At 44.5% G+C, this 27832-nt stretch overlaps 1 protein-coding gene across 10 annotated transcripts in view; it reads left to right on the top strand.

Annotated features, from left to right (window-relative positions):
- ZNF605 (zinc finger protein 605) overlaps positions 1 to 27467 on the top strand; it is a 39123-nt gene extending 11656 nt beyond the window's left edge. For 4 of the 10 annotated variants that reach the window (XM_055357782.2, XM_063694512.1, XM_055357781.2 and 1 more), the window contains 4 exons: positions 446 to 622; positions 14070 to 14190; positions 14416 to 14508; positions 20117 to 27467. In XM_055357782.2, coding sequence (XP_055213757.1) covers positions 608 to 622; positions 14070 to 14190; positions 14416 to 14508; positions 20117 to 21906 — 2019 coding nt within the window. In that variant the 5' untranslated portion in view covers positions 446 to 607 and the 3' untranslated portion in view covers positions 21907 to 27467. The other 6 variants (XM_055357778.2, XM_063694511.1, XM_055357787.2 and 3 more) reach the window with 4 other exon arrangements.
- Positions 27468 to 27832: the final 365 nt, after the last annotated feature.

Below are 27832 nucleotides of genomic sequence, written 5' to 3'. Positions count from 1 at the left end.
TAAGTTGCGTTTTACTCTGTAGCACTTAACACAAGTAATTTGATTTAGGTGCCTCCAGGAAGTATTGCTGCCAAATGGATAAGTCCTCATGGCATTTCCAGAGCTTCATGATGTCTGTGCTGAGCAGTCTGGGGTAGTGGTGCTCCTCTGGAGGTGTCTGCTTGAACCAGCCAGGGGAGTGGTTTCCATCTGGCATTTATGGGTGGAGCCGGGGCTGTTCAGTTCCGTGCGTACTGCAGACCTGGCCTAGATGCAGGTCAGACCCGACGGAGACATGCTAGTAGCTCACATTCCACCCTGCTTCCCACCCGCTAGCCCTGATGTGAGCCTACCCAACATCTAGTTTGAGACTTTAAATAATCTGAGCTCCCAGCAAGAGAACACCAAGATTTAGGTTCCCAAATTAATTAGATCATCTAAAATAAAATGTCCACTGCATCCACAGGCAATAGCCCTCTGGAACAAGACAATTCGTGTGACATAAGAAAGAAGAGCCCACAAGGCCAAGGATGTATTCTCAGTTTACAGACCACTGACCAGAGGCCACTCCAGGGTGTCAGGACTAAGAGAAGTCACAAAACAGCAGATTTCCCAAGAGCAGCGGAAAATGATCCAGTCACAGGTGGGTTATCGGTTTATCCTCTGTTTCATGAAAATGATCCAGTCACAGGTGGGTTATCGGTTTATCCTCTGTTTCATGAAAATGATCCAGTCACAGGTGGGTTATCGGTTTATCCTCTGTTTCATGAAAATGATCCAGTCACAGGTGGGTTATCAGTTTATCCTCTGTTTCATGAAAATGATCCAGTCACAAGTGGGTTATCGGTTTATCCTCTGTTTCATGAAAATGATCCAGTCACAAGTGGGTTATCGGTTTATCCTCTGTTTCGTGGATGTTATGAGGCTTACAGAAATCTCTGCAACACACAGAAGGGTCTAAATACATTTAAATAAGAGAAAATATAAACTTGGGAAAGAAGATGTCCAAAGAAGCACAAAGTAGATTATAGAAACATACAAAAGTCTCAGCTGGGCATGGTGGCTCACGCCTGTAATCCCAGCCCTTTGGGAGGCTGAGGAGGGCAGATCACTTGAGGCCAGGAGTTTGAGACCAGCCTGGCCAACATGGCAAAACCCCGTCTCTACTGAAAATACAAAAATTAGCCTCCCAGCTACTCGGGAGGCTGAGGCATGAGAATCACTTGAACCCAGGAGATGGAGGTTGCAGTGAGCTGAGATCGCATCAGTGCACTCCAGCCAGGGTGACAGAGTGAGAAAAAGAATCATACAAAAGTCTTAAAGTTGGAAGAGATCAACAAGAAATGGGATCCTTCCCTGTTACAGAGTTGAACTGCAAGCTTTTCTGTTATTTCCAGAAGCCATAACAGAAAGGGAAGTAGGAATAGTTAACGTGGGTTCCTCTTGTCAAAAGGAAAAAGCAGACAAATTACTCTGGAGAAGCAAATACTTCCGATAATTACACATAAAGAAAATGTTTTGATAATTATTCATATACATGGCATAGTGGTAAGATCCTAAATAGCAGCCTTGTAATAAACAACAGGTTTCCTAGGACTATTTCTTGGAGCTCCTCAATGTCAGCTAAGGGCATGAATCGAAAGAATTCAGAACACAGTTTCTTCGAGGACTGAGATGGGGTCTTGGCTGCACATCCTACCTAGATTCCAGTTTTAGGAAATAAACTTAAATCACCTGGCAGAATTGATCATTACGAAACCTTCAAATGGTCCCCATAAGTATGCTCTCCACTGGAATGTTGATGTGTTTTGGATGGAAATGCCGCTCCTGTTGGCAAAGGCTTGACATGCAGGGATCTGCGTTCAGCTCTGTTTCCATACTTTGTCGACTCAAGAAACAGACTGTGGTGTCCCCTCACCTTTCGGAGGAATTCTTACCACCTAGCCAGCCTCTCCCCTCTCACCCTTTCCCTACCTTTCCTTTCTTCCTGATATTTTCTTTTTTTGATGTTCAGTCCTATGCCAGGAGTGGCACCACTGCACTCCAGCCTGGGTGACGGAGCAAGACGCCGTCTCAAAAAAAAAAAAAGGAATAAAGGATGGCTACTCCATAGGCAGAGCAGGGCATTCCGGAAAGCAGGAGGAGGAAGGCGCCCACCCTAGGTACAAGGCTTGTTGACATGTAGGACAACAACAATGACAGTCACAGGGAGATGTGCTCAGCCACAAGGGTTTGTGATAAAGGATTGATTTTCTTAATATATTTTATAAGAATCAATATTATTATCTTTAAAGCAAAATTAGAAACGGTTTTGTTCTCAAGACATGGGGACATCAGAACATTCCTGGGCATGGGTCTGTTTAGTAAACATTATTAATCTGTTCCCTTAACCGTAAACATCTAGAGGCCAGGAATACCTCACCTCCTGGCAATGCTGTCCAGCAAGCTCCAGCCTCATTTTCCCTCGCCCTCACTCAAGATGGAGTCGCTTTGGTTCTAATGCTTCTGACAAAGAGCCAGTTGCATCAGTGCAGATGTGGGGATTGTCTCTTTGCCCTCAGCCGAGGGAGCCCTGAACAAAAAACTCCAGCAATTTTTTTGGACCCTGGGGTAGGGAGGGAGGGGCTGGGAGTAGAAAAGTACCAGGTACTGAGTCAAAGTGGGGAAAAGTGTCTTCAGGGTTCTCCCCCACCCCAACGAGGAGGTCTTGCATTAGCACCTGAGAAAGGCCTCAGGAGACTGGAGTGCAGGTGCCTGGGTAAGAAGGGCAAACGTGTGAGATCACGACCCCTGACTGCAGCTCCCCTCAAAGACCAGAGTGTGCTGGCCGTGCACCAAGTCTCTTGGGAGGGCAGTTTTCCCCTGAGGCCTGCTGGGTAAAGCCTTGGTAATTGCCTATGCTTACACCTGAACATGCACTACAGGTTTTTTTGTTTTTTTTTTTTGAGATGGAGTCTCGCTCTGTCGCCTAGACTGGAGTGCAGTGGCACAATCTCAGCTCACTGCAAGCTCCGCCTCCCGGGTTCACACCATTCTCCTGCCTCAGCCTCCCGAGTAGCTGGGACTACAGGTGGTACCACACCCGGCTAATTTTTTTGTATTTTTAGTAGAGACGAGGTTTCACTGTGTTAGCCAGGATGGTCTCAATTTCCTGACCTTGTGATCCGCCCACCTGAGTCTCCCAAAGTGTGGGGATTACAGGCGTGAGCCACCGTGCCCGGCCGCACTACAGGTATTTAACCAGGAGCTGAACTCCTTGACTCCACTCCTTGATTTTTTAGGACCTAAGTGTGAAACAGGCTACCTCATCATGGACCCCAATAGGTCAGACTTTGACGGGCCGTGACAATAACCAGGTAAATCGTCTGAGGCAACAGCAGACCATGGCTATGACGCCACTCCAAGCAGGATGGTCGGGCCTGGAGGACTGAACATGGCCTCAGCAGTCACCTCGGCAGTTGCCATGCCAGGAAAGATGCCCCACAGCCCACTGGAGAGACAGAAGAATCTGTATGAATCTTCTTTACCTGGCCTGAGGCATCAATTCAGGCACAGCAGAACACTGGCCAGGAAATTGAACGTGACCTGAATGTCTTCCAGGCTGAGACAGGTCCTGAGTGCAATCCCAGAGGGCACACGTGGTCCCCTAGAAACAACGAATTCACAAGGTCAGGTGCCCCAGCCGGGCATGCACGCCTCAGGTTGTGAGGTTAACAGGGATCCAAGGTGGCTTCCCATCGTCGGGCCTCTGTCCAGTCTGGATCATTGGGTTTAGGCCTTGACTTCAGAGGGCCTGCCTGGGACTGAGTTCCAAACCATTCTGTTTATCCACGACATGAGTTTGTTAGTCCCACCTTATCAGAGTATGGACAGTCTCTGGAGGAGTTCTGCACAGAGCCCAGGAGCCGAGGCAGTCCTCTGCCTCTCCTCGTCAGCACCGTGAGGAAGCCAAGGTGTGGGCTCAGCAGACGGTCCAAGTCCACAGCCGCCACAGTCCATGGAAAGGCAGCAAGAGGAGCGCTTGTGTTTGGCTTTTTAGGAGGAGGAGAAAGCTTTTAGGAGCAGGTCTGAAAAATAAAGATCATTATTATTTTTTCCCTTTCCCTGAGCCTCCCAGATGCCAGTTTTGTTTTGTTTTTCTGTTATCTGTGTGTCCCATGTAGTAATCAAAACTTAACAAAATGTCTCCCATTTTCTTTCATACGTGCTGTCTGGAAAGGTTGTATACAAGAGGGACAAAATATTTTTACATAACCAAAAAGATAAATCATGTTTAAGAATTGTTGAGCACAAAATCCTGAACTTTTAAAAGGTTTAAAAATAGGTTTACATATCTCCCGTCTATTTGAGGCTTCAGAAAGGGGATGAAAGGGCCTTGCACTGTGCCCCGTGGAGTCTGAGGTGTCTGTAACTGGAGAAGAAGAGTGCATGATGGAGGGCAGCCTGGAGAAGAAGGACGCGTGATGGAGGGCAGCCTGGAGAAGAGCATGATGGAGGGCAGCCTGGAAAAGGGCGCGTGATGGAGGGCAGCCTGGAGAAGAAGGACGCGTGATGGAGGGCAGCCTGGAGAAGAGCATGATGGAGGGCAGCCTGGAAAAGGGCGTGTGATGGAGGGCAGCCCGGAGAAGAGGGACGCGTGACGGAGGGCAGCCCGGAGAAGAGGGACACGTGATGGAGGGCAGCCTGGAGAAGAAGGACGCGTGATGGAGGGCAGCCTGGAGAAGAAGGACGCGTGATGGAGGGCAGCCTGGAGAAGAGCATGGTGGAGGGCAGCCTGGAAAAGGGCGCATGATGGAGGGCAGCCTGGAGAAGAAGAGTGCGTGATGGAGGGCAGCCTGGAGAAGAGCATGGTGGAGGGCAGCCTGGAAAAGGGCGCGTGATGGAGGGCAGCCTGGAGAAGAAGAGTGCGTGATGGAGGGCAGCCTGGAGAAGAGCATGATGGAGGGCAGCCTGGAGAAGAAGGACGCGTGATGGAGGGCAGCCTGGAGAAGAGCATGGTGGAGGGCAGCCTGGAAAAGGGCGCGTGATGGAGGGCAGCCTGGAGAAGAAGAGTGCGTGATGGAGGGCAGCCTGGAGAAGAGCATGATGGAGGGCAGCCTGGAAAAGGGCGCGTGATGGAGGGCAGCCCGGAGAAGAGGGACGCGTGACGGAGGGCAGCCCGGAGAAGAGGGACGCGTGACGGAGGGCAGCCTGGAGGTACCCGTGGGAAGTGCCCCGCGGGGAACGGCTGCGTGAGGACTGAGGCCGCTTGCCTGAGCTGCGTAGTCCAGGCTGCGGTTATCTCGTCCCCTCCCAGCAGCCACCGAAGCTATCCGTTACAACAGTGAGTTACCCTGTTGCTCGTGAGCGATACGGTTCCTCAGACGCCCCATGATTGGGCCTATTGATGTGTAGTTTGGACTGGGGCTGTTCTCAGATGCAGTGTGCTCAGGAAACCTGAACGGGAGGCAGATCTGGTCATGTCGGGCCTGGATAGTGTGGCCCAAGTCAGTGGAATGTGTGGGGTTAGCTGGGCCAAACCACAAGGAAACAGCGAAACATTGATCTACCTGCCGAGAATGTCATGGCCGATTGACCTGGGAATCTGCCTTTGGGCGGTGCTAGCCTTGACCAGAGTCTGGAAAGCAGGACAGCTGTTTCCCGTGGCTCACCATCTTCTGAGAGCAGAAGCAGCACACGCGGAGGCTCGGTCTAGGCCATGTCTGCATCTCTGTGGGACGTTTCTCGTGGCTCCATGAGGCGGTCAGTCACATATCTGCTTGCTCCGGAGTGGAAGACATCTTAGTCTGCATTTAGCAAGCACAGTTGGGGGTTGTGTTTCCTGGGTCAGCACTGGAGTCTTTTTGGTGAGCACCTGTATGGGTAACAAAATGCTTCTTAGGAGCAGAACTGATTTTTATCTAAATGTCTTGTCCTCAGGAACAGAAAACCAAATGTTCTCTGTTCTTATTTATAAGTGGGAGCAAAACATTGGGTACACGTGGACACGAAGATGGGACCAGTAGACACGGGGGACCTCAAACGTGGGGAGGGAGGGAGGGAAGAGGGAAGCCTGTTGGGTTCTGTGCCCACCACCTGGGTGACAGGATCAGTCGTACCCCAAACCTCAGCATTATGCGGTAAACCCACAAAACAAACCTACACGTGTACTCGTGAGTCTAAAGAAAAAGTTGAAATTAGTTTTTTTTTAAAAAGTCCTGTCTCCACCAGGAACCTTGTTTTACCCGCCAGTCTGAGGCTGGCCGGAGGCCTGATCCAATGGCCAGGGAAGTAGCCATAGCCTGAGTCGGGTGGATTCAGTCTTCCTATGCTGCTCTGTAACGGCCCTAACTGCAGCAGTTCCCATCAGGGACTGGGGCAAAGGCTAGCAGGGGTGTACATAGATGGGACATCAGCATCAACAATACATTCAGGACTGGGGACCACATCATAGTCCTGTAGCATCCACAGTACCTTGGCTGTACACCACATCTGTTGTGGGGTGGGCAGTTTTCCTCCATGAGGCCCACAAGGTAAAGCCTTGGTGATTGTTTATGTTTGTGCCTGAAATTTCGCACAGACCTTTTTAACCAGGAGCCAGCTTCCTCAGAGGAGTTTTAAAACATGTCCAAGTTCATGTCATCAACATCACAGTCAGGACAGAACGGTTCCATCACCACACAGAAAGTCTGTGCACCCCTCTGTGGCCATGCATCCCTTATCCCTGGCCACCACTATCTGTTCTCTGTTACTACAGCTTTGCCTTTTCCAGAATGTCCTATAAATGGAATCATGTCGGCTAGGCACAGTGGCTCACACCTGTAATCCCAGTGTGTCCGGAATTGGTGGGTTCTTGGTCTCACTGACTTCAAGAATGAAGCCGCGGACCCTCGCGGTGAGTGTTACAGCTCTTAAGGTGGCGCATCTGGAGTCTGTTCTTTCTGATGTTCACATGTGTTCGGAATTTCTTCCTTCTGGTGGGTTCGTGGTCTCGCTGGCTCAGGAGTGAAGCTGCAGACCTTCGCAGTGAGTGTTACAGCTCTTAAGGTAGCGCGTCTGGAGTTGTTCGTTCCTCCCGCTGGGCTTGTGGTCTTGCTGGGCTCAGGAGTGAAGCTGCAGATCTTCGCGGTGAGTGTTACAGCTCATGAAAGCAGCGTGGACCCAAAGAGTGAGCAGTAGCAAGATTTATTGCAAAGAGCGAAAGAACAAAGCTTCCACAGTGTGGAAGGGGACCCAAGCGGGTTGCCACTGCTGGCTGTGGCAACCTGCTTTTATTCTCGTATCTGGCCCCACCCACATCCTGCTGATTGGTAGAGCAGAGTGGCCTGTTTTGTCAGGGCGCTGATTGGTGCGTTTACAATCCCTGAGCTAGATACAAAGGTTCTCCACGTCCCCATCAGATTAGTTAGATACAGAGTTTCCACACACACGTTCTCCAAGGCCCCACCAGAGCAGCTAGATACAGAGTGTCGATTGGTGCATTCACAAACCTTGAGCTAAACACAGGGTGCTGATTGGTGTGTTTACAAACCTTGAGCTAGATACAGAGTGCCGATTGGTGTATTTACAATCCTTCAGCTAGACATAAAGGTTCTCCACGTCCTCACCAGCAGCTAGATACAGAGTGTCGATTGGTGCACTCACAAACCTTGAGCTAAACACAGGGTGCTGATTGGTGTATTTACAATCCCTGAGCTAGATATACTCTCCACGTCCCCACAAGACTCAGGAGCCCAGCTGGCTTCACCTAGTGGATCCCGCACCGGGGCTGCAGGTGGAGCTGCCTGCCAGTCCCACGCCGTGCGCTCGCATTCCTCAGCCCTTGGGTGGTCGATGGGACTGGGCGCCGTGGAGCAGGGGGTGGTGCTCGTCGGGGAGGCTTGGGCCGCACAGGAGCCCATGGAGTGGGTGGGAGGCTCAGGCATGGCGGGCTGCAGGTCCCCAGCCCTGCCCCACGGGAAGGCAGCTAAGGCTCGGTGAGAAATCGAGCGCAGCGCCAGTGGGCCAGCACTGCTGGGGGACTCAGTACACCCTCCGCAGCCACTGGCCCGGGTGCTAAGTCCCCCATTGCCTGGGGCCAGCAGGGCTGGCTGGCTGCTCCGAGTGCGGGGCCCACCAAGCCCACGCCCACCCGGAACTCCAGCTGGCCCGCAAGCGCCGCACACAGCCCCGGTTCCCGCTGGTGCCTCTCCCTCCACACCTCTCTGCAAGCTGAGGGAGTGGGCTCCGGCCTTAGCCAGCCCAGAAAGGGGCTCCCACAGTGCAGTGGGGGCACTGAAGGGCTCCTCAAATGCCACAAAAGTGGGAGCCCAGGCAGGGGAGGTGCCGAGAGCAAGCAAGGGCTCTGAGGACTGCCAGCACGCTGTCACCTCTCACCAGCACTTCGGGAGGCTGAGGCGGGCAAATCACCTGAGGTCGGGAGTTCGAGACCAGCCTGACCAACATGTAGAAACCCCATCACTACTAAAAATACAAAAATTAGCAGGATGTGGTGGCGTGCGCCTGTAATCCCAGCTACTCGGGAGGCTGAGGCAGGAGAATCACTAGAACCCAGGAGGCAGAGGTTGCAGTGAGTCGAGATCGTGCCACTTCACTCCAGCCTGGGCAACAGAGTGAGATTCTGTCTCAAAAAAATAAAAAATAAAAATAAAAAAATAAATGGGATCAGCCTGGCACAGTGGCTCTTGCCTGTAATCCCAGCACTTTGGGAGGCCGAGGCAGGTGGATCACAAGGTCAGGAGATTGAGACCATCCTGGCTAACAGGGTGAAACCCCGTCTCTACTAAAAATACAAAAAGTTAGCCTGGCCGGGTGGCGAGCGCCTGTAGTCCCAGCTACTTGGGAGGCTGAGGCAGGAGAATGGAGTGAACCCAGGAGGTGGGGCTTGCCATGAGCCGAGATCGCGCCACTGCACTCCAGCCTGGGTGACAGAGCGAGACTCCGTCTCAAATAAATAATAAATAAATAAATTAAATAAATAAATAAATGGGATCACATATGTGACCTTTTGACAGTGGCTTTTCTCACTCAGCATACCTTTGAGATTCATTCATATCTTATCGGTAGTTTCTTCCTTTTTCTTGGCGTGTGATTCCCTTGAATAGTATCCCATGTATGGATGGGCCACAGTCTCTATCCATTCACTTATTGAAGGACATCTTAGTTGCTTCCACTTTTTAGCAGTTTTGAATAAAGCATTCATCTGCATGTAGGTTTGAATATAAATTTTCAGGTGAATGTAAGTTTTCAGTTCACTACTTGAGTAAACACCTAGGAGTGGAATTGCTGGGTTGTGTGGTAAGTCTGTGTTCAACTTTATAAGAAACTGCCAAAATGTTTTCAAAAGCTGCTGTACATTTTACATTCCCACCACAATGAATGACAGTTGCTCTTGCTCTGAGTCCTCACTGATATTTGTCAGGTGTGTGTGTGTGTGTGTGTGTGTGTGTGTTTAGTTTTAGCCTTCTAATAAGTACATAGTAGTTTTTCATTATAGTTTTAATTTGCATTCACCTTTTGACAGATATATTGAACATCTTTTCATATATTTACTTTCCATCCATACATTTTCTTTCTTTCTTTTTTTTTTTTTTGAGACAGAGTTTCATTCTTGTCGCCCAGGCTGGAGTGCAATGGCACCATCTCGGCTCACTGCAACCTCTGCCTCCTGGGTTCAAGCAATTATCCTCCCTTAGCCTCCCCAGTAGGTAGGATTACAGGTGTGTGTCACCATGCCTGGCTAATTTTTGTATTTTTAGTAGAAATGGGGTTTCACCATGTTGGCCAGGCTGGTCTTGAACTCCTGACCTCAGGTGATCCGCCTGCCTCAGCCTCCCAAAATGCTGGGATTACAGGCGTGAGCCACCGCGCCCAGCCACCTTCCATATATTTTCTTTGGTGAAATGTCAAGATATCTTGTTAATTTTTTAAATGTGGTTATTTTCTTAGTAAGAGTTCTTTATATCCTGGATATGAGTGCTTTAGCAAGTATGTAATTTGCAATAATTTTCTCTTCGTCTGTGCCGTGCCTTCTCTTTCTCTTAACATTGTCTTTCACAGAGCAAAAGTTCTTAATTTTGAAAAAGACCAATTTATCAAATTTTTTTCTTAAATTGATCAGGCTTTTGGTGTTGTATCTAACTCATTGCCAAACCCAAAGTCACACAGGTTTTCTTTGGTTTTCTTCTAAAAGTTTTATAGTTTTTTATGTTTAGGTCTGTGATCCATTTTGAGTTAGTTTTGATATAAGATGTGAGGTATGTGTTGAGATCCCTTTTGCTTATGAGTATAAAATTGTTGAGATATTATTTGTCACAAAGACCGTAGAATTGCTTTTTGTACTTTTGTGAAACAATTGAGTGTATTTGTAGGGGCTTATTTTTGAGTTCTGTGTTCTGTTCCATTAACTTGTGTTTTTATCCTTTCACAAATGCCATCCTGCCTTAGTTACTGTGGATGTATAGGAAGTCTTGAAATCAAGTAATGTGAGTCCTTTTATGTTTAAACTATTTTGAACATAAATGTGCCTCTTTCGTAGGCAGCATGTAGCTGGGGTTGCTTTATATTTTCCATTTCTGAGCTTTTGCTTTATTATTTCTTCTGGTCTATCTTCCAATTCACTTATTCTCTCTTCATCTTTTCCTAATCTACTCTTAAGCCCTTTACTTATGTATAATAACTTTACTTATTATGCATTTTATCTCTAGAAGTTATATTTCATTTTTTTCAAATCTGCTTATTCATTTGTATAGTCTTCTGATTATTTTTCGAACTTTCATTAACCTCTCTTATTTCTTTAAATATATTAAATATATTTATTTTATGTTCTGTGCTGACAGTTCAAATATCCTAAGTCTTTTATACCACTCCTGTTTTTTGTTTGTTTGTTTGTTTGTTTTTTGAGATGGAGTCTCGCTCTGTCACCCAGACTGGAGTGCAGTAGCGCCATCTCGGCTCACTGCAAGCTCCACCTCCTGGGCTCACGCCATTCTCCTGCCTCAGCCTCCCAAGTAGCTGGGACTACAAGTGCCCGCCACCACGCCCGGCTAATTTTTTTTTTTTTTTTTTTTTTGAGACAGAGTCTCACTCTGTCGCCCAGGCTGGAGTGCAGTGGCACGATCTCAGCTCACTACAACGTCCGACTCCCGGGTTCAAGCGATTCTCCTGCCTCAGCCTCCCAAGTAGCTGGGACTACAGGCACCCACCACCACGCCCAGCTACTTTTTTTTTTTTTTTTGAGACAGAGTCTCACTCTGTCGCCCAGGCTGGAGTCGAGTGGTACGATCTCTGCTCATTGCAACCTCCGCCTCCCGGGTTCACGCCATTCTCCTGCCTCAGCCTCCCAAGTAGCTGGGACTACAGGCACCCACCACCATGCCCGGCTAATTTTTTTGTATTTTTGGTAGAGACGGGGTTTCAACATGTTAGCCAGGATGGTCTCGATCTCCTGACCTCGTGATCCACCTGCCTCGGCCTCCCAAAGTGCTGGGATTACAGGCGTACACCCAGTTAATTTTTGTACTTTTAGTAGAGATGGGTTTCACTATGTTGGCCGGGCTGGTCTCAAACTCCTGACCAGGTGATCTGCCCGCCTCGGCCTCCCAAAGTGCTGGGGTTACAGGCATGAGCCACCGCACCTGGACGATTTTTTTTTTATGTGTGCATTCTGGTTTCTCTTTTACTCTGTACTCATTTTTCTTGAATCTTTATTTGTGAGAATTATTTTGATCTCTTTCTCTAAATAGAATTTGCATTTGATTCTGCTGGATGCCTGAATGCATGGCCCCCTCAAAAACACTTTAGAACTCTCTGTGCTTAAGGTTTTTGCAAAACACATCTATACTGGAGTTGAGCCCACACACCCATATAAATCTAGCTTGTTATAATTCTTAGGGACAATTTTTGACCTCTTTGTGTAACACTAACATTTGAGGCAAGAAATTGATTTTCTTTGATTTTTTTTTCATTGACCCACACACAGAGTACTCCTTGTGTTCTAGCTTTATGAGGGAAAATAACCTATTAGTCTCCTATGCTTGGGCTTATTCTAAGCTTTCCTCCTTTTTCCTGTGTCCCTTGTAGCTGCTGGGACTGGAATGCTCAAATTTACCTGAGTCCAACTGAAGGCTGGCCTCTGCTTACCTCTCTAGGTTTCCACTTTCCCTTTTAAAGAGGCCAGGACCATTCCCACCGCTCCCACTCCCTCTCTTATATTCCTGAACTTTCATCCCTCAGAAAACACACTTTGTTTCCATGCCTTTGCTCATGCTGCTGCCTTGAGAGTGTCCTTTTCCTCATCCCCCTCTGTAACCAGGACTTTCTAAACACCCTTTATAAGCCTTACTGTCTTTACAGCACCTAACCCAGTGTTGTTAAATCCAGTGTTTTTAATCCCCGTTTTGTCTCTATATTCTGTAAATGCTAGTTTCATAGCCCTGTAACCTTATTCACTCTGGCCTGAAAGGTACTTGAGAATGTGATTTTTTTTCTACTCATTTTTAAATTTCTAGTACCTGTTATGGTTCCTGGAATCTTTTTTTTTTTTTTTTTTTTTAGACGGAATCTTGCTTTGTCACCAGGCTGGAGTGCAGTGGCACAATCTCAGCTCACTGCAACCTCTACCTTCTGGGTTCAAGCTATTCTCCTGTCTCAGCCTCCCGAGTAGCTGGGATTACAGGCACTCACCACCACACTTGGCTAATTTTTGTATTTTTAGTAGAGATGGGGTTTTACAGTGCTGGCCAGGCTGGTCTCCAACTCCTGACCTCAGGTGATCCACCCGCCTTGGCCTCCCAAAGTGCTGAGATTTCAGGTGTGAGCCACCGCACCCAGATGGTTCCTGGAATCTTAATTGCTCAATATGTGTGTTTTGGAAGATACCTAAAATAGCTGGCCAGTTGTTCTTACTTGGGAGCAGAATCACTCCCAGAGGAAAGAGAGTGTTTTTGTTTTTGTTGTTGTTGTTTATTTATTTGTTTATTTATTTATTTGAGACAGAGTCTTGCTCTGTTGTCCAGGCTGCATGCAGGTGCACGATCTTGGCTCACTGCAACCTCCACCTCCCAGGTTCAAGTGATTCTCCTGCCTCAGCCTCCCTAGTAGCTGGGATTGCAGGTGCCCACCACCACCCCCAGCTAATTTGTGTGTGTGTGTACGTGTGTGTGTGTGTGTTTAATAGAGTTGGGGTTTCACCATGTTGGCCAGGCTGGTCTTGAATTCCTGACCTCAGGTGATCCGCCCATCTCAGCCTCCCAAAGTGCTGGGATTACAGGCGTAAGCCACCGTGCCCAGCCAGTGACTGAGAGATATTACTGTCATTAGCAGACAGAGGCCAGGCATGCTGAAGGGCTCAACTGCATGGAACAGTATTCTTTACCTAAGAATGGTTCTCAAATACTAGTGGCACCTTCTTTGAGAACCACTGTATTGTTTAAAGACAACCTATTCTGGTTTCTTGTTCAGTGGATAGGTACATGGATGAATAAATTCACAATGATAAATATTTTTAAAACATTCCTTCCTCAAGGCATAATGCAAGATTATTATGTTTATTATATTATATTATATTGGTTATTCATTACTGTGTCACAAATTACCCCAAACCTCAAGGGCTGAAAACAACAAACATTGATCTGTTTCTGGGTTTTGGAATCTGCCAGGTACTTGCCCAGTTGGTTCTGGTTGAGGGTCTCACATGATGCAGTGATGAAGGTGTTGAGAAGGGCTGCAGCGAGGAAGGAGCTGGCTCCTCCAGGCTCACTCAGTGGCTGTTGGGAAGCCTCAGTTCCATGGCACATGAGCTTCCACGTGGCGGCCTTACAACACAGCAGCCAGACTCCTCGAGAGAGAGAGAGTGCCCAGGATAGAAGTTGCATTTCTTTCTAACCTAGTCTTGGAAGTGGCATCTCATCATGTTTCCCTGTTCTGTTCAGGACAATGAGTCAGTGAGTCCAGCCCACAGTCAAGAGGGGAGGATTATGCAAAAGCATGAATACCGGAGTCAGAGGTCACTGGGGCCATCTTAGAGGCCACCTACCACAAATACAGAAGAAAGTATTTTACAAGACCAAATGAGAACCACTTCAGGTTTAACAGGGATTATGCTTTTCCAGATATCATTTGAGGATGTGGCTGTGGATTTCACGGTGGAGGAATGGCAGCTACTTAATCCTACTCAGAAGAACTTATACAGAGATGTGATGTTGGAGAACTATAGCAATCTGGTTTTCTTGGGTAAGAACATTCTTATGTAACTTAGTGTGTGGCCAGTAACTGGCCTGTGAGGTGTTTATTTTGGATGTAAGTTTTACATGTCAAAGATTATTTGACTTTTATACTGAATTGAAAGATTTTCATTCACTTGCTTTATTTTGCAGCCTTTATAATAAAACATTCTACATATTTAAGACTCTTAGCCCAGGCAGTTAGGTCCAAGTCCTCTGTGTTTCCAATCGACAGGTTTTCAAATTCTCAAACCTGATGCAATTTTCAAACTGGAACAACAAGATCCATGGATAATAGATCAAGAAATCCTAAATCAAAACTTTTCAGGTGAGGAATAATCAGGTTTATGAGATACAGTGAACATTTAATCTCAGGTTTTTGATGACAGGTGGGCACTTTTAAAGTGTTGTTTATAAAACTGTGTTTAAAGTTCCTGAATCTTTAGAGTTGACTCAAGATTGGTGACATGAGTTCTTCATGATAAAGCTGTGTTTAAAGTTCCTGAATCTTTAGAGTTGACTCAAGATTGGTGACATGAGTTTTAATGGATGTGCTCCATAACCTGGTCTCCACATCGGGATGTGTCTTTTCTCCATGGAGTTTATGATGAAATGTATCCCTCTTATTCAGTGGCATAGATTGGTGGCCATTTACAACCCCACTTTCTTAGTTAAGGCTCTCTTTATGAATTCATAATTTTTTTCTTCTTTTAGATAACACTGATTGCCTTTGAGTTTATTTAAACTTCAAACTTTTAATTTATTATTTTTCTTCTCTTCCTCTAATTTGATATATTTCTATTTTAAAACCACCGAGAGTAGAAGATGAATCCACTGATACAGAGTGAAAATCTAGGCTGGGCGCAGTAGCTCATACTGTAATCCTCATGCTGTGGAGGTTGGGGAGAGGGCAGGGCACGACAGTCACTTAAGGCCAGGAGTTTGAGACCAACCTGGGCAACAAAGCAAGACCCCATATCTACTACTACTAATAATACCTAACAATAATAATAATAATTCAGCCAAATATGGTGGTGTGCACCTCTAGTGCCAGCTACTTGGGAGGCTGAGGTGGGAGGATTGCTTGAGCCAAGGAGCTGGAAGCTGCAGTGTGCCATGGGTGTGCTAGGCAACAGAGTGAGACCCTGTCTCTAAAAACAAAAACACACACACAAAAAACCCTAATACCGTAAACATAGTAAGGAGATTTTGCTTCTTACCTTCCTCTGTGCAAACTAAGGATTTTCAAGTCAGTTCCCAGTGCATCTTTCTGGTACATTTGATGTTTCACTTCTCTAAAGCTTCTCTCTCATCCCATCACATAGTCAGGTGGGTTTAAGTCCCCATTACCTGCTGTGTGATATTTAATCTCCGTTTTTGTTGAAGAATCTCATGGTATGGGAACATCTTATCTCTCCACTTATTTTTCTGTGCTCAAGAGTCGTTATTAACTCCATTTGAGTTAGAGTCGTGCTCAAGAGTCATTATTAACTCCATTTGAGCTAGATTCTTCCTCACACGCTCTTCTGAAATTTTTCTCTGCATCTGTGCCTCTGATTATGGTACGTTTTCCCCAGGTAGACTTCACTTTGAGCTCTTTTCTTCAACTTCAGTGAATGTTCCTTGACTCACAGCTTTCTCTGAAATCTCTATCCATGTAGCATCTATAGTATAGTAACTCAGGCCTGATGGACATTATCTGAAATTCATAAAACAACTAGTCCTAAGATTTTTTTCCCCATAAAGAGAGATTGCCAGTAACGTAGTCTGTGTTCTCTGTGGAATTTGTGGTATGTACTTATTTGATTTTTAAAAATTGGTTATTATGGACCCAGATAAGGAAAGGTCTTGTTTATCAGATGTCCCTTCAGTAGAAAAGTTTCCATCTAAGCATCTACCTTGGGAAATATTTATTTAAAAATTTTTTTTGAGACAAGGTCTCACTTTGTCACCCAGGTTGGAGTACAGTGGCGCAGTCGCAGCTTACTGCAGCCTTAACCTATCTGGACTCATGAGCTCCTCCCACTTCAGCCTCCCCAGTAGCTGAGACTACCACCACACCCAGCTGATTTTTAAAAATGTGGTTTTTTTGGAGAGACAGGATCTCACTATGTTGCCCAGGCTGGTCTCAAACTCTGGGTTCAAGTGATCCTCCCGCCTTGGCCTCCCCAAGTGCTGGGATTACAGGAAGAGCCATAATGCACAGCAGGGAAACTGCGATTACAGGCGTGAGCCATAAGGCACAGCAGGAAAATATTTCGGGTTACAGATGTCTGGGCACCATTCCCATTGTTGTTTAGGTCTGAGTATGTGCAGTTTGGAAAAGCTGTAAAAGATAGATGTTATGTTCCCCTATTAATTTAGAACCACTTCTCACGTGGAAAGAGAGGAATTGAAATGAGTCATGAAATAACGTTGTAGGATTTTAATTTAGAAGACAATATAAAACCATAAAATATTTAGCGATGCAGTATTTGAACATGAAGCATTTGTGTTAAAGTGCAAAATTAATTCTCAAGATTAATGATACCAAAAGGAACTATATTAGAAGCTCAATAACAAGTGAATAATATTTATCCTACCTATATTGAGGGCTTGTTATGTGCTATGCAGTGGGGGTACATTAGTGAGAAAGACAAACCTGTTCCCTACGCTCATACGTTTTACATTCTACTGGGAGAGACACGAGTAAGAGGATTACCTATTTGATAAGTACTATGAAGGAAAGAAATAAAGAGGGTATTTGTTGGTGTGCCATCAGAATGACATTTTGGTGGGTGTGACATGGTGGCTCATGCCTGTAATCCCAGTGCTTTGGGAGGCCAAGACAGGAGTATTGCTTGAGGCTGGGAGTTGCAGGCCCGCCTGGGCAACATAGCAAGACCCCATCTCTACAAGAAGGATATTAAAAATTAGCCAGGTATGCTGGCACACACCTACAGTCTCAGCTACTTGTGTGACTGAGGCAGAAGGATCACTTGAGCCTGGGAGTTTGCAGCTGCAGTGAGGTATGATCCTACCTCGTCACTCCTTGGGCGACACAGTGATATCCTGTCTCTAAAAAAATCACCAAATACTACTTTTAAGCCTGTACCTAAACTACTTTATTATTGTTTATCATTTAATCCATTAATTTGGATAGACATATTTATTTATTTATTTATTTTGAGACGGAGTCTCGCTCTGTTGCCACACTGGAGTGCAGTGGCACAATCTCAGCTCACTACAACGTCCGACTCCCGGGTTCAAGCGATTCTCCTGCCTCAGCCTCCCAAGTAGCTGGGATTACAGGCACACACCACCACGCCCAGCTATTTGTTGTATTTTTAGTAGAAATGGGGTTTCACCATGTTGGCCAGGCTGGTCTCGATCCATTGACCTTGTGATCCGCTTGCCTCGGCCTCCCAAAGTGCTGGGATTACAGATGTGAGCCACCGCACCCGGCCTGGATAGACATATTTTTAATCTCATCTTGATTTGATTTTAATTTAAAAGTATTGTTTTTCTTTTTTCCCACATCTTATAAAACAATTTTCTGTAAACTCTTCAAGTGGATCTCACACTTGTCTACATATGACTCTTGCTTTTGATCTTCAAACTTCTTTGCATAGTCTTTTTCATCTCAATGAATAGTATTATCATCTTTGTTTATGCCCGAAACACTGAGTCTTTCTTTAATTTTCCATATCAGCAGTTGTGCTTCCTCTGAAATTCGATTTTCTTTTTGAGATGGGGTCTCACTCAGTTACCCAGGCTGACGTGCAGTGGGCTCACTCTCATCTCACACAACCTCCTCCCACCTCAGCCTCCCAAGTAGCTGGGACTACAGGTGTGCACCACCACACCTGGCTAATTTTTGTATTTGGGTAGAGATGGAGTTCCACCATGTTGGCCAGGCTGGTCTTGAACTCCTGGGTTCTAGTGATCCACCCACCTCAGCCCCCTGAAGTGCTGGGATTCCAGGCATCAGTCACCGCAGCCAGCCTGCTTCATCTGAAATTCTGATATCTGAGAATTAGATGAGGCTTTTTCCCCCCTAGAAAAGAGTAGTTTTGGGGGTTTTTTGTTTTGTTTTGTTTTGTTTTTGAGCCTGTGTCTCACTCTGTCTCCCAGGCTGGAGTGCAGTGATGCAGTTATGGCTCACTGCAACCTCAACCTCTCAGGCTCTAGTGATCCACCCCCTCTGCCTCACAAGTAGCTGCGACTTCACGTGTGCACCACCACACATGGCTAATTTTAGAAAAAAAAATTTTGAAGAGACAGTTTCTCCATATGTTGCCCAGGCTAGTCTCAAACTCCTGGGCTCAAGCAGTCCTCCCACCTCAGCCTCCCAAAGTGCTGGGATTGTTGTTGTGAGCTGCCACCAGGCCCAGCCTCGTTTTATATTTGAGACCATGCCAGATCTTTTCATCTCGCAGAGTACTTCCTGAGAATATTACCCCACAATTGCTAGTAAATAATATCATCAAAAAGTCAAGTAAATAAACCTTTAAAATATGCAATAAATGGTCTTGTAGAAATCACAAACAATTGTACTTATTGGATGACAATATCTGTTCTACTATTATAAAAAAATTATTGTGGTTAGGAGTAATTTCCAATGATAGCATTACATATACATAAAATATATACTTTACAGATCCAATTAAAGGAGGATGAATGTGAAGAAGTTAAATAAAAGTGTTGATACTGAGCTCTGGAGAACTCTTGGATAATTCCAAGAGGAAGTTTTACTGATGATGGTGAAGTTATTGATATCAGTGATTTAAGTAATGATCCCAAATAAGAATATTTTACAAATGCAATAATAGTACAAAAAAGTTTCTCATCTTTCAGGTGTAAAGTTGATATTGTACATTTATTCTGCATTATATCCCTTACTTTTTCTATTATACCATTCAACAATATATACTAATGTTGCATTTTCATGTTTTTATTATTCACATTCTTAACTATATTACCTCACTTCTTCTCTGATCTTCTGATACTAAGTTCTGGACACATAGTAGATAATCATAGATTATTGTCAAAAAAGTAAACTAATCACTTCAGTATTTGATTGGAAATTGCTCCAGGCTCTTTCATCTCATGATCACTGTTCTTTGAGTATATTTAATATTTCCTTACTTAAAAGTTCATGTATTTAGCCAGGCGTGGTGGCTCACGCCTGTAATCCCAGCACTTTGGGAGGCCGAGGCGGGCGGATCATGAGGTCAGGAGATCAAGACCATCCTGGCTAACATGATGAAACCCCATCTCTACTAAAAATACAAAAATTAGCCAAGTGTGATGGCGCACACCTGTACTCTCAGCTACTCAGGAGGCTGAGGCAGGAGAATCGCTTGAACCCGGGAGGTGGAGGTTGCGGTGAGCTGAGATCGCACCACTGCACTCCAGCGTGGTGACACAGCGAGACTCCCTCTAAAAAAAAAATAAGGCTGGGCGCGGTGGCTCACACCTGTAATCCCAGCACTTTGGGAGGCTGAGGCGGGTGGATCACGAGGTCAAGAGATCGAGACCATCCTGGCTAACACGGTGAAACCCCATCTCTACTAAAAATACAAAAAGTAGCCAGGTGTGGTGGCACATGCCTGTAATCCCAGCTACTCGGGAGGCTGAGGCAAGAGAATTGCTTGAACCCGGGAGGCAGAGGTTGCAGTGAGCCAAGATCACGCCACTGCACTCCAGCCTGGTGACAGCACGAGACTCCATCTCAAAAAAATATATATAAACAGTAAAAATAAAAGTTCATGTATTTAAACATTTGTAATTTAAAAATTCATTTTCATTTCTGTTAAAATTGTCAATGCCCAATAAGTACACATTATTTGAGGGAATTTTAAAAACTGGGATTATGGCGCCATTTCAGAAGCTTTATGCAATAAGCATAATAATTGAAGGAATTACACAGTATGGTTCATTTTTTCTCTTTTTAGAAGTCTGGCTAGATAATCCCAAAATGTGGCTCCGAGATAATCAAGACAACCTTAAAAGTATGGAGAGAGGCCATAAATATGATGTTTTTGGAAAAATATTTAATTCAAGCATAAACATTGTTCATGTAGGAATGAGATCCCATAAATGTGGCACAGGAGAAAAAAGTTTGAAATGTCCTTTTGATTTGCTTATTCCAAAAAATAATTGTGAAAGAAAGAAAATTGATGAACTCAATAAGAAATTATTGTTCTGTATCAAACCTGACAGAACCCATGGTGGAATAAAATACTGTGATTGCAATACATGTAGAAAATCCAGCAACAAAGAGCCATGGCTCACTGCTAATCATATAACACACACAGGAGTCTATTTATGCATGGAATGTGGCAGATTTTTTAACAAGAAGTCACAACTTGTTATACACCAGAGAACTCATACAGGAGAGAAGCCCTATCAATGCAGTGAGTGTGGAAAAGCCTTTTCACAGAAGTCACTGCTCACTGTTCATCAAAGAACTCACTCAGGAGAAAAACCGCATGGGTGCAGCGAATGTCAGAAAGCTTTTAGTAGGAAGTCACTCCTCATTTTACATCAGAGAATTCATACTGGAGAGAAGCCGTATGGATGCAGTGAATGTGGAAAAGCCTTCAGTAGGAAGTCGCAGCTTAAAAGACATCAGATAACTCACACAATAGAGAAACCCTACAGTTGCAGTGAGTGTGGGAAAGCATTCTCCCAGAAATTAAAACTCATCACACATCAGAGAACGCACACAGGAGAGAAACCCTATACATGTAGTCACTGTGGAAAAGCCTTCTTTTGGAAGTCGCAGCTTATTACTCATCAGAGGACCCACACAGGGAAGAAACCTTACGCATGTAGTGAGTGTCAAAAAGCCTTCAGCAGGAACTCACTTCTCATTAGGCATCAGAGGATTCATACAGGAGAGAAGCCCTACGAATGCAACGAATGTGGTGAAGCCTTCATCAGAAAACCACAGCTGATTAAACATCAGATAACTCACACAGGAGAGAAGAACTATCGATGCAGCGATTGTGAAGAGGCCTTCTTTAAGAAGTCAGAGTTAATAAGACATCAAAAAATTCACTTAGGAGAGAAACCATATGGATGCATTCAATGTGGGAAAACCTTCTTTGGGAAGTCCCAGCTCCTAACGCATCACAGAACACACACTGGGGAGAAGCCTTATGAATGCAGTGAGTGTGGGAAGGCCTTCACCCAGAAGTCAAGCCTGATATCACATCAGAGAACACATACAGGTGAGAAACCCTATGAATGCAGTGAATGCAGGAAAACCTTCAGTGAGAAGTCAAGTCTCATTCATCATCAGAGAACCCATACTGGAGAAAAGCCCTTTGAATGTACTGAATGTAGGAAAGCTTTTGCCTGGAAGCCACAGCTTCTTAGGCATCAGAGAATTCATACAGGGGAGAAACCCTATGAATGCAGTGAATGTGGGAAAGCATTTGTTCAGAAAGTGCAGCTCATTAAGCATCAAAGAAATCACACAGGAGAGAAAACCTATGGATGCAGCGATTGTGCAAAAGCTTTCTTTGAGAAGGCACAGCTCATTATACATCAGAGAATTCATACAGGAGAGAGACCATATAAATGTGGTGAATGTGGGAAATCTTTCACAAGAAAGTCACACCTTATGAGGCATCAGAGGATTCATACAGGAGATAAATACTATGGATGCAATGAGTGTGGGACCACCTTCAACAGGAAGTCGCAGCTTATGATACATCAGAGAAATCATATAATATAAAAATCATGACTTTGGCGAATGCAGAAAGGTTGCTATCAAATGTCATACTTTCTGACACTTTTGAGGATGCATATGGGAGAGAAACCCTATTGAGGCAGTGACTGTTGAAAAAGCTTGAATTGAGGAGTCAAGAGTCACTAAGCAGAATTTAGAAAGAGAAGTTTTTAAAAAGTAAACAGTGTAAAAAAAGTCATCTCCCAGAAGACACTACTTGTTACATATTGGATGACTCATTGAGGTGAAAACCTTATTGGTGTTGTGATAGTAGAGAAGCTTTTAGTCAAAAGTCAGTTTATTAAATGTTTAGAAGACCTAAACAGGAAGAAAATTCTATTGTTTGTTATAACAAAGTGGAAGATTTCAAGAAAGGACAACTCACTGTACACTTGAGAATAATACCTACAGAGGTTCATACTGAAGAGTAGTCTCAATAATGTAAAGAATTTGACAAGCATGATGCTATTGAAATAGTTCTGTAAGGAAGTGGTGTTCTTTATACATCAATTATTACAAAAAGCAGTGAATTGTAAGCGTGAGGTGTGTTTACTTAGATGTGAAGAGTTCTCCTTTCTGCTGTGATGGAATAACAAGGGTCAGATTTCCTCTCCTGCCTTAAACAACTAGAAGCTGTACAATACGTATAATATGTAATGGTTTTTAGACATAGGACAAGCACAGGTTTGTGATCCTCAGGAGACTGCAGACAGAGTGAGGTGAGCACCATGGTTTCTCAGCCTGCCCCCGCATGGCAGTTCCTAGGCTGCAGTTCAGGGAAGGGAAACAATAAATCTTGCTGAATTGAAGAGACAGGATTGGCAGTTGGGGAGGCCACAGCAGCTAGAATTTCCAGGGGAAAGTACTGGAGAGATGGGATCCTCCTAGATACAGGGCTCAAGAAGTCTGCTGGGAGTCCCCTGAGTCCTTTGACTTAGTACTGACTTGCACTGAGGCCAGGAAAAGAAGCACTGGAAAGCAGCAGGCTGAACAATTCCTGGAACTCATGCAGGGCTGGGAATAGTTTATGTTCTCAGCAGCCAGAGTGGAAACAGAGTGGAAACACATGGAGCATCAGGTAGAATTCTCAGAAAGGTTTTGTCTTAGTAGTGCAGCTAATTAACTCTAGATTAAAAGCTACTCTGGACCTATAGTGTCCGGCATCCAAAAAAACTAATCTGTTATGCAAAGAAGCAATAAAATATGACTTATAACCAGGAGAAAAATCAGTAGAAACCCAGAAAAGACAGAGGTGATGGAATTAGTAGACAAGGATATTAAAAGAGCTATTGTAAATATAAAGTAGAGGAAAATATAAGGTTGATGAAACCTGAGGTATAAGAGAGATTTTTAATGGCCAAAATGGAACTTCTAGGGATGAAATCAACTTCTGATTTTGTTAAAATCCCAAGTGGAGAGATTAGATACAGAAAAATAAAAAAAAAATCAATGAACTTGAAGAGTAAGAATAAAAACTACCAAAGTGATATACAGAGAGAAAAAAAGACTTAGAGAAGAGAAAGAGAATAGGAAAACCATTACAGTAGTGTAATATATGTGTAACTGGAGTCCCAGAAGGAGAGGAGAAAATGAAGAGGCATGAAGAAGTATTTGAATAAATAATGGCTAAAGATTTTCCAAATCTGATTAAAACAATACCCCCACATATTCAAGAAGCTCAAATGACCTGAAGTAGAATAAACATAATTTATATCACAGCAGTGCACCTCAGAGTCACATTCATGAAAAGCACTGATAAACAGAATACTTTTAAATCACCTTGAGAAAAAAAGATAATACATACACATGAACAAAGAATGGCAGCATATTTCTGGTGAGAACTATGCAAGCTATAAGACAATGGAGTATTATCTCTAAATTCCTTAATGAAATAAACAACAAACCCTGCAACCTAGAATTCTGTTACTGTCAAAAACGTTTTCAAAAATGAAAGCAAAATAAAGACTGTTTCAGACAAACTAAATCAAAGGTAATTTTATTACCTGTAGACCTGTCTTCGGGAAGCATTGAAGGATGTTTGAGGGCAGCAGGAAAATAATACAAAACTTAAGTTTGGGTCTGTACAAAGGAATGAAGTTCTGAAAATGGTGAATATGTGGGTAAATATAACAGATATTTCTCTCTTTTTAAAATCTTTTTAAAAGGGAATTGGCTGCTTAAAGCCAAAGTAATGATAACGTATTTGGAGTTTATTTAGAAGTAAAGTGTGATGACGATAACACTTAAGTGTGAATTTTTAAATATAGTTGAGTAGACTGCATCATCTGAGTCAGAAGCCTATTCCTTCAGGGCTCGGGGTAGCTTGAATTTGTAGCAGGCACATGACAGAAATTGTATGTATTGTGGATCTGCATGTGTGCTGAGTATTCCCTATTTCTTCGATCCCTTTTCCCCCATTTTCTGCTCTGCTCCCCCCTGAGGCTGTCTTCTAGAGACTAGGGTTTCTTCATAGGTTTGAACAGTGGGAGATACAAGAGGTGGGAGGAGAAAAAGTTATTTATTACCGTTCCCTTCCTCCTGCCTGGACCATGGTTTAAGGTAGCTTCTGTGTTCCCGTAAGGATACAGCTTCCTTTGGGAAGCCCCATCTATGGCTGTAGATCTCTCGGTTTCAGTTGACACCATTCCCTCTCCATGATCTTCAGACTTAACTACTACTGGGTGCTTCCCCAACCCACTGGTTGGGTGTCTTTAATTGTGAACACATATTTGTAAATAGTGCCTTTATTAATTGTTCTTGAGTTAATATTTTGAGTATGCCATTTATTTTCTGTGCCATCTGTTAAATGATGAGCATTTAATAAAATTGTGATAATCAGTTATCAGTACAAGTGCCTCACAGTGCATAGGCTGAAATGTCTCAAGATTCCCCACACTACGTATCAGTATTTTCTATCTGTATCTGGACAATGCAGTAGAAATTATAACAAATACAAAGTTCTTTGTGCTTTTCTGCTGCGTATGTCAGTGGCTCTGGAAATTGTTACTATCTGCTACATATATAAATAGACTTGCAGTTATTACTAAGCTCCTCTTCAGTAACAGAAAGACTTATGAAGTCTTTTACTACCTCTGGGTTAGCCAAACAACCTTCAAAAAGCATTGTTATTTAGGTTAAATATTCGTGGACAAGAAACAAGATAATCAGTTACTGAGTGAAGAAAGACGGGAAAGATGTCCCATACTTCCCAGCTCTCTAAAGTGTTACGCTGTACAATTAAAATACCCCTGACCCATCATCTGCTACCATTCGTTGTGGATAATTCATGTAATCTCTAACCTGTGGGCAAGTCTTTACCCTTCAGTAGTCAAGATTACGTTAGAGACTTCGTCCACGAATCCACACCACCTTTCCCATCAGTTCTCACCAGAAATATGCTGCCAAAAAGAAAATCAGCTTTTCTAAGATCAAGCCAGAGTTGCTTCTCTTACAACCTTACGGCGCTAATGCATTAAGTTGAAGTCGACTGCCAAAGAGGCCCAGCAGAGGGCAGCACCCCCGTCATTTTTTGAATTTCTCCCTTAGGAATTTTGCCTTCCTTTGTCTTCTGTCCACCAGGCGTTCTCTCCAGCTGGACACAAACCTCCTTTGAAGGGAAATAATTGCCGTTAGGCTTCACAGTAGTGCTTTTTCCTTTCACTTGGATGTGCATTTTAACCTGCATTTTGAAGATCTTTATACATGTTTTCTATTTCCGACAATGCCAGGAGGCTTCATTGACATTGTAGTCTGTGTTAATAAACTTGTGTATCACTCTGCTCTGATCTTTTAGGAATTAACTTGCAAATGAAATGAATATGTTGGGACTTTGGCATAATTTGAATATAGCATTGTGAGTTGTGATTGTCTCTTCCTAATTGTGCTGTAATAACCTGTGTATGAGAATAAAATGGTTTCCACCATCAGGATTCTCCCATGCCCCCCTTTATTTTGCCATAGACTAAAGGGGAAAGGCCATTCTCACTCTCCTTACCTTAGAAAATTTTATTTGCCTCATGATGACTGTCTGCCGCTTAGAAGTAGACAATATAAAATCTCATCACTATTTCACAAGAATAAAATTCAAATCAGTTATATCCAAAGTAAGTTTTCAACTGGGGGTGGTGTCTCACACCTGTAATCCCAGTGCTTGGGGAGGCCAAATTGGGAGGATCGCTTGAGCCCAGGCGTTTGAGACCAGCTGGACAACATAGCAAGACTCATCTCTACAAAAAAAAAGTTTTAATTAGCCATGAGAGGCTGGGTGCAGTGACGCAAGCCTGTAATCCCAGCACTTTGGGAGGCTGAGGTGGGTGGATCACCTGAGTTCAGGAGTTCGCAACCAGCCTGAATAACATGGTGAAACCCCGTCTCTACTAAATACAAAAAAATTAGCCGGGCATGGTGGCACATGCCTGTAATCCGAGCTACTTGGGAGGCTGAGACAAGAGAATCACTTGTACCTGGGAGGAGGAGGTTGCAGTGAGCCGAGATCACGGCATTGCACTCCAGTCTGGGCAACAAGAACAAAACTCCATCTCAAAAAAAAAAAAAAATTAGCCATGATGGTGCATGTCTGTAATCCCAGCTACTTGGGAAGCTGAGGCAGAAGGGTCACTTGAGCCCAGGAGTTCAAGGCTGCAGTGAGCCATGATGGGGCCACTGCATTCCAGCCTGAGTGACAGAGCGAAACCTTGCCTCTTAAATGAATAAAAATAAAGTAAGCTTTCTTCAACAAGTTTTCTTCCAACGCCACACACTCCATCACCATATTAATTTAAATTATTTAGTATGTAGCAGATTTACTTTGAGACCAAATCTGTGAAGTTGGTGATGATATTTAATAATTATTTCCTTTATGGGATCTTTGCAACTTAGAACACAATTATTACTCATTGTATCCAGGTCATTTAATATCTTGTCAGAATGCTAACGTTAAATAAACCAGGCCAGGCGCGGTGGCTCACGCCTGTAATCCCAGCACTTTGGGAGGCCAAGGCGGGTGGATCACTAGGTCAGGAGATCGAGACCATCCTGGCTAACACGGTGAAACCCCGTCTCTACTAAAAATACAAAAAATTAGCCAGGTGAGGTGGCCAGCGCCTGTAGTCCCAGCTACTCAGGAGGCTGAGGCAGGAGAATGGCGTGAACCTGGGAGGTGGAGCTTGCAGTGAGCCAAGATCACACCACTGCACTCCAGCCTGGGTGATAGAGCGAGGCTCTGTCTCAAAAAAATAAATAAATCAGGCGCTGGGCACGGTGGCTCACACCTGTAATCATAACACTTTGGGAGGCTAAGGCAGGCAGATCACAAGGTCAGGAGTTCGAGACCAGCCTGGCCAATATGGTGAAACCCCATCTCTACTAAAAATGCAAAAATTAGCCAGGCTTGGTGGCACGTGTGTAGTCCCAGCTACTCCGGAGGCTGAGGCAGGAGAATCGCTTGAACCCAGGAAGCCGATGTTGCAGTGAGCTGAGATCACACCACTGCACTCCAGCCTGAGTGACAGAGCGAGACTCCATCACAAAAAAAAAAAAAACAAAAAAAAACCAGGGAACACCAAACTTATTTAGTGATACCTAAATCTCGAAATGTGCACAGCAAAAAGAATGTAGCTATCGAGGCATTCACTGTTAAGATGAAAAGAAATGTAAGTGAAGGGACATTTATAACTTGAAGTTCTCATTTAAGAATTACTGGCCAGGGCCGGGCATGGTGGCTCATGCCTGTAATCTCAGCACTTTGGGAGGCCAAGGTGGGTGGATCACGAGGTCAGGAGATTGAGACCATCCTGGCTAACAAGGTGAAACCCCGTCTCTACTAAAAATACAAAAAATTAGCCGCGTGTGGTGGCGGGCGCCTGTAGTCCCAGCTACTCAGGAGGCTGAGGCAGGAGAATGGCATGAACCCGGGAGGCAGAGCTTGCAGTGA

The sequence above is a fragment of the Gorilla gorilla genome, chromosome 10, assembly GCF_029281585.2.
Source record: "Gorilla gorilla gorilla isolate KB3781 chromosome 10, NHGRI_mGorGor1-v2.1_pri, whole genome shotgun sequence".
Classification (NCBI taxonomy): Eukaryota; Metazoa; Chordata; class Mammalia; order Primates; family Hominidae; genus Gorilla; species Gorilla gorilla.
The sequence above is the reverse complement of the archived record's forward strand: the minus strand, read 5'-3'. Positions and strand labels throughout refer to the sequence as shown.